This window comes from Triticum urartu, chromosome 6A (genome assembly GCF_056163025.1).
Source record: "Triticum urartu cultivar PI428250 chromosome 6A, HENAU_Tu73, whole genome shotgun sequence".
In the NCBI taxonomy this organism is placed as follows: Eukaryota; Viridiplantae; Streptophyta; class Magnoliopsida; order Poales; family Poaceae; genus Triticum; species Triticum urartu.
Genome location: NC_141878.1, coordinates 576,482,930 through 576,494,027, shown reverse-complemented (window position 1 = coordinate 576,494,027; position 11,098 = coordinate 576,482,930). Strand labels below are relative to the sequence as shown.

Below are 11,098 nucleotides of genomic sequence, written 5' to 3'. Positions count from 1 at the left end.
TTGGCCATCTTCTCTTGGCTCTCGCAATGTGCGGCCTTCTCGGCTTTCAACTCTTCGGCGCCTTCAAAGCAGCCGCGTTACTAATCCTCGCTTGTTCCTTGGCTCGGGCGAGCTCCGTCCGAAGGGTCTCCATGGTGGCAGCTCCGTCTGCAGTCACAACATATTAAAGATACTGGCATCATGCTGCTCTTATTGTGTGACATTCACCAGAAAGCATTACTTACCCTGTGATTCATCAAGCCTCTTGTTAACAAGCTCGATGTTGGCGTCTGCCGCATCCAGTTGCCGTTTTAATTCGGCAAACTCACTAGTCCGGCTAGCCACCGGAGCTTCCACCGCTTGCACATAAAGGCAGTCTGGTTATTGCCTGGGACTATGATCCTCTGTTCGCCACCATTCTCGTCGACAACCAGAGTCTCAGGGGCTGCTATCTACATAGGGCACACCTAACATGCGCGGTACTATCACGTACCTCAAAGCCTGTCAGTAGACTCATAAAGGCTTCATGTAATCCGCTTTCGGCGGACGAAATTCTTTCCATCACCGTACCCATCAGCGCACGGTGTTCTTCTGAGATGGCCGCTCGCCCCAACAGCTCCCTCAGAACGTCCGACCGCATACCAGACGGTGTCGAACTCTTTTGTTCGCTCTCCTCAAGAGCCAGACACTGGGGACTTCGGGGGTCTATGGGATTATCTTCTGGCTTCACCGGATCTGGAGAGGCCCTCCGTGACGACACTTCGGGGTCGCCCGCTTCTTGAGCGGAGGAGTCCAGGGGAGGCGTTTCGCTCTCCATCATCTCCGGAAGAAGATCCCCCGAAGACGAGCTCAACTGAGAAGGGCTAAGACCCGAACTGCAAGATATATGCGGCGGTTATTTTCTCAGAAGAAAGATGGTATACCTTCACTATTAAAGTATTTTTTGGATCACTTACGACTCGTTGGAGGGATGATCCCCCGCGGACTTTGTGCGGCAAGAGCACCCCCCGAGGCAGGACCCTCTGTTGGAGACTTCTTCTCCCATTTGGAGGCCTCAGCTTCCGGATCCACGAAAGCAGTCCTCTTCCTCCCTCGGTCATCCTCCTTTATGGAGGCGCTCGTTCCCTTGGTTGGAACTGGCAGCGATGGGGGCCCGCGTTTGCCCGTATTATCCTCCCCTGTATCTTCCTTCGAGGGCTGGGCAAGGTGCGAGCTCGAGCATCTTTTCCAATACCGGATTTTCCAAACCCTCAGGGAGGGGGGCCAAACACCAAATCATATTCGCCTTTGTTAGCCAGTCCTGGTCAAAGAGCGAACTCTCAGAAATAACTTCATGATGAATAAAAGACAATGTGTTCGGTTAGAGGGTTTCTTACTTGTTCGGCGGCGCGGTTGCTGCTCAGGCCCACGTCCTCGGTAGTATCCGGACACTCTATTTGAGGTCCGAAGAATGACTTGTACATCTCCTCGTGCGTCAGGCCGAGGAAACTTTGAATGGCGCGCAGTCCTTCTGGGTTGAACTCCCACAAGCTAAGGAGTCGGCGTTTGCAAGGCTGGACTTGACGAACCAGCATAACTTGCACTACCACAACCAAATTAAAATCTCCCTCGAAGAGATCTTGAATGCGGCTTTGCAGTATAGGCACGTCCTTAGCTGGAACCTAGCTCAGACCTCTGCTAATCCATGACATCAGATGTGGTGGGGGGCCCGAGCGGAAAGCGGGGGCAGCCGCCCACTTGGCACTTCTGGGAGCCGTGACGTAAAATCACTCCCGTTGCCATAATTCGGACACCTCTGGAAAGGAACCTTTCGGCCATGGAGCTCCTGCCATCTTGCTTATTGATGCGCCTCCGCACGCTGCATGTTGCCCCTCGATCATCTTCGGCTTCACTTCAAAGGTCTTGAGCCACATGCCGAAGTGAGGGGTAATGCGGAGGAAGGCCTCACACACGACGATAAATGTTGAGATGTGGAGAAAGGAGTCCGGAGCTAGATCGTGGAAATCTAGCCCGTAGTAGAACATCAAACCCCTGATGAAGGGATCCAAAGTGAGACCTAGGCCTCGGAGGAAGTGGGAAACGAACACAACGTTCTCGTTGGGTTCGGGAGTAGGGACGACCTGCCCTCGAGCAGGCAGCCGATGCGAAACCTCGGCGGTCAGGTATCTGGCCTCCCTCAACTTTCTGATGTCCTCCTCCGTAACGGAGGAGGGCATCCATCGGCCTTGAAGGCTGGGTCCGGACATGATTGAAGATCTGGAGCACCTAACCTGGGCTTTGGGTGTTAGAACTCGAGGTGGGGGAAGGGTTCGATTGAGCACGAGAGGGAAAAGCGAAAACCTTGTCCCTTTATAAAGGGGGTGAATATCAAGCGTCCTCTTTGTAGCCGTTTAGGACTTGCCTATAATCTAGGAGTCCTAGACACAGTTGGGTTACCCACGCCCGTATTAATGAGAATCCCGTAATAAGGGGACACGATCTCTGCTTTGACAAGACGTGTCGAAAAACTGCCTCGTGTTATGTGCGGGGCTGGTTGAAGGAAATGGTTCGAATAATCACCGGGCCATGACATAACATCATGCTACCAAAATAAGTCAGCAAATTGGATTTGCGAAAATATTATTCTCTCTACGGCGGTATGTGGAACTTATTTGCAGGGTCGGACACTATCCTCGTATTCAAATTCTTCTGTGATGTATTCGGAGAAGGAACCCACCTTGCAATGCCGAAGACAATACTACGCGCCGGACTCATCATCATTGAAGCCTGGTTCAGGGGCTATTGAGGGAGTCCTAGATTAGGGGGTCTCTGGACAGCCAGACTATCTCTATTAGCCGGACTGTTAGACTATGAAGATACAAGATTGAAGACTTCGTCTCGTGTCCGGATGGGACTCTACTTGGCGTGGAAGGCAAGCTAGGCAATACGGATATGGATATCTCCTCCTTTGTAACCGACCTTGTGTAACCCTAACCCTCTCCGGTGTCTATATAAACCGAAGGGTTTTAGTCCGTAGGACAACAACCACAACATACAATCATACCATAGGCTAGCTTCTAGGGTTTAGCCTCCTCGATCTCGTGGTAGATCTACTCTTGTACTACCCATATCATCAATATTAATCAAGCATGACGTAGGGTTTTACCTCCATCAAGAGGGCCCGAACCTGGGTAAAACATCGTGTCCCCTGCGTCCTGTTACCATCCGGCCTAGACGCACAGTTCGGGACCCCCTACCCGAGATCCACCGATTTTGACACCGACACCCTCCCTCAAGTGCCTCTCCTTCAAGGACTTTACCTCCCTCAGTAAGATTGCTCCTTGTGTCCTACCCCCTCTCAACCTCTCTTCGTATGGTTTAGGACCCTAAACCCCATCGGATATGATGATTCTTGGTGATTTCCTCGCTAACTCTTCCACTATCTCCTCCGTCGTCTCGTCCTCCTCGTTTGAGCTTGATCTCGTAGACTATCCCCTTGAAATGCGTGCCGCACACCGAGCTTCCCATGCGTGCACCTCGGCCGCGACTTCGTGGTGACGCCGCGTCACCAAGGCTCTTCCAACACTCGTGATGGGTTCTAGCAATTGCAACGATAGTAAAAAGAAGGAGGATTGAAGGAAGGGGTGGTGCACCGACGACCCTGGTACAGGGAGAGATGTGGCTTAGTGGGGTTGGGTTCTATGGTGTCCCAATCGACTTTAAATAGCCGACACCCGGGCTGACAAAGCAGCGATTTGAATGCGGGCGCCAGATTTGGCTTATCGTTCACCGCACCATTGTGAATGCCGAGTAGACGCACTGCTGGTTAACCGACTTGAATGCGGTTGGAAGCCATCCCGTCGCCCCGTTTGGTCATGCCTGCTCTGAACCGATATGAATGTGGCACGTAGAGCGAGCGGGTGCAGCGGGAGAGGTGACTTGAATGTGGAGCGGCGGTGTGAATGCCGGACAGGGGGACGGCTGGTCAGCCGACTTGAGTTAGGTAGAAAGCCATCATGTCTGCTTTGAACTAGCATGAATGTGGCGCGAGTAGCTCGTGGACGCGGCGAGAGAGGCGAGCGAGAGAGGCGGGATAAGGGTTTTGGACATGTGCCATCCGTGTCGGAGACATACATGATGGATGTCCGGACGCCCACAAACCACCCCTATGTTTGGTTCCGGTTTGTGGGATTCCGCACATTTGAATCGGTCAGGACAAATTTGATGGCCGGCGTTGATGACCAAAAATGCCTGAACTGTCCAATCCAGCGATTAAGAATTGATTTGATGAACCACCTTAGAGTTGCTATAAAGGTTGCAGTTCGCTAAAGCCGGGCAAGTGCCTTTCAACAAAAGAAAAAATAGAGTCAATTACACCGGTGGTGCTACAACTTGACGCAAATGGTCACTTTAGTGTTCGAACTTGTGGCATACATCGAAGTGGTGCAAAAACTTGGCTCGAACATGCAAATACGGTGCAAATCTCGTTTCTATACGCCGGTAACGCCGACGGGGCATGACAGCATGGCGTAGGGTCCGTTATTAGTGACCATATTGGGAAGACATGTGTGTGGCGTGCTCTTTTTGCAAAAGGGCCCTTGAATTCTTATTTTTCCTTTTTTTCTCACATAAAGGCCCCCATTAAGTTTATACAGTAACTGCACGTGTGGCATCAGATGGTCCCACTTGTCAGGCAAACAACACAAATTTTATTAGTTTCAGAATAAAAAATGGAAACCACGCATTACTCGAATCGATGACGCTTGGGTCAAACGGAGCGCGCGGCTAGCCAACCCAGCAGATAACAATTGAAGTCATATAATGATACTAAGACTTTTACATCCTGACCTAAAATAATGTAAAATAAGAAGAAGGAAAAAAATCGCGGGGAAAATAAGAATTGTAAATTTGAAAAAAAAAGATACCGCCCTGGGATTTCGTACTAGAGACCTGACAATTACCACTAGCAGGACCTAGCAATACAACCACTAGCATTTCATGCCTTAAACATGTATTTTTTCCTTTTCATTTCTTAGCCTCAAAATATGTAAATTGAATTGTAAAGTCGTATTCATTTGCGAATCTGCAGTCTGAGGCACACTAGGCTAATTTTTTTTCATATATTAAATTAATTTAGAAATACAAATATAATTTATAGAAAACACACAAAATTTAAAAAATTGCATGAAGACTTATAAAACATCATAAACGAATTAAATCTTGGACAATTTTGTATACAACATAATTATTTTATAAAAAAATGTTTTTTGAACTTATAGGATAATTTACTTAAATGGAAATATTTTCTAAAGTTACTTTGATATTTTAATTCATATAAAAATTATAAAAATATTTCATAATTTAATTTGATGGATTTTAAAATTAATAGGTGAGTATTTTTTTTTGGTTTATATATTTATTTATATGTATATTATTTATAATTACAATTTTTTGGTTTGATATTTATAGTTATAAAAAATCTGTTATAGACATGTAAATTGTAGCCCAGGAGCACGTTCTGTTATAGACATGAACTGTAACAATTATATTTACACATCAGAGTCCATTTGTCTGACAAAAAAAAACATGTGAGAGTCCATAGTTGGAGTAGCACACCCTCCTACATGTTTTACACGGGTAGCTTGTTCACGGGCGAAACTTTTTTTACGGATTAAAATTCTTGATTTATGTTACTTAATTCAAATATATCTTTATCTTTATCTTTATCTTTACCTAATATTAAAGGGAGGATTGTTTCTCCAGTTTTTTGGCTTTAAGGTGGGACCTAGATAATTTTCGTACGTCCCTGTTGTTTCCTCCTGCGGGAGTTTTCATGTTCTCCGGATTTGTTTCGGTCAAAAAGCAAATCACAGGACGCACAAGCCGCAATGGGCCGGCCCATTGGCGTACGACCAGAAAAAAAATTCCTCAAAAAAATACTACAATACTAGGAATCGAACACAGCAGCTAACGCTAGAGAGTTCACAATACTATCACTAGACTAAACAAGACAGGGTGATTAATTGGCCGCACGAAAATTTAAATTAAACTCACTTGCGCCAGATACTAAGACAAAAAGGTTTTTTTTAAGTGAATATATTTTAGAACATGAAATTTTTACAAAGTTGTTAACATTTTTTTAAATCGAACATTTTTTAAAAGAACAATATTTCTCTTTTTATTTTTTTTAAACCTGAGTATTTCTTAAAACACAAACAATTTTTTAAAAGTAGGAGGTCAGTTGTTGTGATTATTTTTCAAATTTGCAAACATTTTAAAAACCAAAATATTTTTTGAACTTTAATTTTGAAAAGGAAAATATTTTTTAAAACATAATTTTTTCATCTATACTTATTAATAAGACTTGGGGAATTTTTGAAATGTGCCCACTTAATGCATTGTTTTAGTTCAATTTATTAAACTAGGATATGAAAGGAATATTTTTATCCGTTGCGTCTTCATGTACAACCAGTCTTACTCAGCCCAGTGATTCTCAAAATGCATGATGAGTCCAACTAGATTTCATGGTCTATTTGACAAACTACTCAATTTACATGATGACACTGACATATATTATGTGTGCTTTTCTCTATTATATTAGCCAGATTATAAAAAATACTTTGTTCAATGCTTAGCCAGATTATAAAAAATACTTTGTTCAACGCTCTTATCTTCGCCGGACACGAAGGCGGCTCAACAATCCAGCTGTTGGACTATCCAACCTTGGTTAGTGACAACTGGTACCGTGACCACAGGCAATGAGGACGATAAAGATGACAAGCGGAAAACATGTGTCTCGTGTTATATTAAAATGGAGGATATGGATCTGAGAATGAGGTATTAGTCATGTTTATTATGTTATGGGCACAGCGGATAAGGGCGTGTGAGGACTGTTTTCTCCCGTTGCAACACACGGACATGTTGCCTAGTAAAACTTATATACGCTTATGCATCAACAACTGAACTCTGGGCTGGTGGGTAGCCGCGCACGTCAGTTAGACCGCGGTCACTGATACGGCGGTACGAATCCCTCTGCGCCATATTTTTCATTCTAACCAAATTTGGGATGTTTCACTATTAAGTCAGACCCATCAGTGCCACACGCCTAACAGGTGCCTTTTCGTGAGAAAAAAAAGTAAAAATTGACAAGTGATACCCATCAGTTCCACGTGTCTAACAGGTGCCTTTTCATGAGAAAATAAAAAAATTCGAGGGCGTTTCTATAAAAGGAGCACGCCACACGCCTGGCCTTCACTATGCAGTCACTTACAGCGGGCCCTATGCCATGATGTCATGCCTCATCAGGGTTGCGGTCATATACAAACGAGATTTGCACCATATTTGCACGTCCAAGCTAAATTTTTGCACCACTTTAATGTATCCTACATGTTCTAGCACTAAAGTGACCGTTTACGCCAAGTTCTAGCATCATTGGTGTAATTGACTCGAAAAAATAACATGGCACATAGTTTGTGCAGCAATGAAGTTTTGATTTACGTAAAGCATGTAATACGTTTTCCGGCTTGAGTCACAGCTCCCATACTCCACTGCCCCCATGCTCGAGTCCGGCCTACAGTGAGGAGACCGGAGCCAGAGAGGGGCGGGCGAGCGCGAAGCGAGTGGGCGGCGGCGAGCGGTGGATGGCGATGGCGGGCGGCGGGGGACTGAACCGGTCCTCATCGCGGGGGCAGCTGCCGCCGCAGGAGCTCCTCGACGATCTCTGCAGGTGCGTAGCCCTAACCCATCCCCCGATCCCCATCTCCGCAACTCCATCCGACCCAAATCGAATCCAATCCAATCCAATCTCGTGCCGCAGCCGGTTCGTGCTGAACGTGCCCAAGGAGGACCTGGAGTCGTTCGAGCGGATCCTGTTCCTGCTGGAGCAGGCGCACTGGTTCTACGAGGACAACTCCGTGGAGCACAACCCCTCCCTCAAGTCCCTCTCCTTCAAGGACTTCACCTCCCTAAGTAAGATAAAGATCGCCCCTTTCCCCTTTAAATCTACTCCTATCTCGTCACGGTCCGGGACTCTGAGCCCCGTCGAGGATGATGATTCTTGGCGGATTCGTCGCTGACCCCGACATTGTCGCCGTCCTGGTCGCCGTCGTCCTTGTGTGTGCAGTGTTCAACAGCTGCGCCGCTCTCAGGCCCTACCGCGCGCACCTCGACGACATCTACAAGGACTTCACGCACTACAAGTTCCGGGTCCCCGTCTCCGGCGCCATCATCCTCGATGACAACTATGACAGGGTAATTCTTTGTTCACTCTGTCTTTTACACCCATCCGAGAGCATGTTACTGCATCCCTAGATGTGGTTTAGGAAGTAGGAGCAGGCTGCTAGGTCGGAACATCAACAGATGTGCTAAAGATTGGAATTTGGAGATAAGCAGCGCGTCTGATATCAGTTGCCCTGCTCGAAAGGATGCAATTTAAATCCTAGCATGTGCTACCTGTTAGCCTCTTATAGACGAACCACTTAATTTTCTCAATTTGCATATAGTTTCACACTATGTTATGCAATAGCCCTCAATTTCCTCAGGAATTTTGTTGAATCTCAAGGTTTGCTGACTTCTCCCTTTTTCTCTGCAGTGCTTACTTGTGAAAGGATGGAAGTCTAGTGCCAGCTGGAGTTTCCCCCGTGGAAAGAGGAGCAAAGATGAAGAGGATCATACTTGTGCAGTTAGAGAAGTAAATTTCTGGGCTTGATCCACGCTGCGCTTTACAGTTTCCATCAAACATTCTGCGCTTGTAGGGAAGCAATACTATTTGTTGATATTGCTGGGCAGTTATTTTCTGGTTTGCTGAACATGGAAGTTCTCTTTTTTTTACAGATTAGTTTCCTAACAATTCAAATTTCAAAGCCCTAGATATTCTATGCACCCCAACTCATCGCATTCTTGAGTTAACGCCTGCATCCGTTCTCTACATATGGGCGTCTTCTTATGCCAAAAATGGACCACATCAATTTTCCTTTTGGCAATGTGTCACTGTCACAATGTCAAAGATAACAAGTGAATCCCCAATTTGTAGCATATTTACAGAAATAAAAGTCTCATGTTTCAGCTATTATTTCATTCTTAGATGTGTTCTTTGCTAGGTGGGATATCAAGCTCTCTAGTCGTCTATACTGTTTTCCTCGACCGAGAATGAGGCAATTTAGCACCAATTAGCTGTATTTATGCCCATTAGTTCTCTGCATAAATTACTTGAAGATCTGAAGTCATATTTTTTTCTTTTGTCCAATTACGAGCTCGTCCTGTCCATGTTTTACACTTCGCGGCTTTTCATTTCATAACCAATTTTACCTAATGGACATTTATTTGCATAACTATGCAGGTTCTGGAGGAGACTGGGTGTGATGTTTCTAAGCTGTTGAAAATGGATGACCACATTGAAGTTTCAATTGGACAACAGAGAGTTCGACTCTATATTATTACGGGTGTTAAGGAAGATACTGTTTTTGCTCCTCAAACTAAGAAAGAAATCAGTGTATGCAAATTCTCAAATCTTTCCTTATCTTTCTTTTCGTTAAAACATTTTTTTCCGCACCTATCAACATCATGTTATGAAGATATGGCATGGTATTGGTATGCATGTCATGGTTCCTTGATCGGTAGTCTTCAATTGTTGTTAGTACTGTATATGTAGTAATAGTTTCTCCTTTCTGAATAACATATTGTAATTGAATGGTCCTGATGTTTTGCAACAATGCATCCCAGCTGAGAAGTGGCACTGTGTAGATAAGTGTTACTATTTTTGTAACCGCTGACACATGCCCAGACTCTTTGCAATTTCACACATGTTTTTCTAATCAGCACATTGCATCCCCACATGTTCTTATTTCCTTGGTTTGAACATTACCACATGACCAAACTGCTTGCAAATTTCTTATTACCCCGTATACGTTGTGTTAGTAATTTTTGTGTTTGCTCGAGCTTCAAAGCTATTGTATTTGCATTGTTTGGTTTTTATTTACTATTCTCTTTCTTCTTTAAACCTTTTTTTTGGTAAATGAGTGAAATGGCCACTGCTAACCTTTTCTCTCTGCGAATATGGCAGGAGATCTCATGGCACAGAATTGATGATCTTCTACCTGCTAGTGATGATGCAATATCTCGTGGAGTGAATGGGATGAAGCTTTATATGGTTGCACCATTTTTGATGTCAGTACTTCTTTACACTATTTTTTATATCTTCCTTTGTGCAGAAGTTGTTATATGCATTGCTCCCATGGTGGCTGTTAAACTCTTAGCATGTTCTATTGGTTCTGCTTCTTAAATGTATTTTGTTGGTTCCACATTATTTGGCGCCTTACGGTTTTGCTTGTCCCAGGGGTCTAAAATCATGGATAGGCACACATCGGTCCCAAGTATATCAGAAGTCAGATACATCTGCTAGAGGTTTCTTCTGCTCCCTCTTATGCCCATTGTGGTCATTGGCCTAGATAAAGACATTCCTGAGTACCCACGAATTAATTCTGTATTAACTGTTTTGCTTCAAATTTACCAAGCCCTGTTCTCTAAAGTATAAAGTGAATCCACAGATGTCTTTCCAAAGTGAACCAAAGCTAATACACAAGTATAACATATTCGAGGGCAATACTATATTCACGAGCAACTTGTGGTGCTTGATATATACCCATGGTGAACCTGTTGTGACATGTACTGCTCTCTTACATTGCTGTGAACCCTGAGGTAACATCTACAGTAACATCACTGTGCAGGTACTGTGTGGAAAGCGAAGAATCCCTCGGGTGTCTTTGTGCCTGTCGAGAACCCTGTTATTACTAGAGCAGGATCTGACACACAGAACCCTGTAATTACTAGAGCAGGATCTGGCACGCAGCACGTCGACAACCGCCCTGGCAAAAGCTTCAGAAGCTTCAGATTCGATACGGCCAGTATCCTGCAGTCCATGGAAGCTTCCTTTCTGCATACCTAGGATCCTCACAGATCATCAACTCCTGTACCCCTGATGTGTATAGACTATGGAAAGCCGTTGTCCCTCATTGTTAACTGGAATCCTTGACGCCACGGCATTTCGTCTTCCCCATCTCCTCCTGTTGGTATCTGTAATCTAGAACACGACAATTGTCACATCTTTCTTGAGTTGTTATAACGTCATCATGTCTTTCGTACA

General features: G+C 44.9%; 1 protein-coding gene across 1 annotated transcript; it reads left to right on the top strand.

Moving 5' to 3' along the window:
- The first annotated feature begins 7,481 nt into the window (after positions 1 to 7,481).
- Positions 7,482 to 11,098, top strand: DCP2 (decapping 2). The gene is made up of 8 exons (XM_048687764.2): positions 7,482 to 7,684; positions 7,775 to 7,926; positions 8,081 to 8,208; positions 8,549 to 8,647; positions 9,296 to 9,448; positions 10,019 to 10,122; positions 10,292 to 10,359; positions 10,683 to 11,098. The coding sequence occupies exons 1-8, from the start codon at positions 7,599 to 7,601 to the stop codon at positions 10,898 to 10,900; spliced, it is 1,008 nt and encodes a 335-aa protein (XP_048543721.1). The 5' UTR covers positions 7,482 to 7,598; the 3' UTR covers positions 10,901 to 11,098.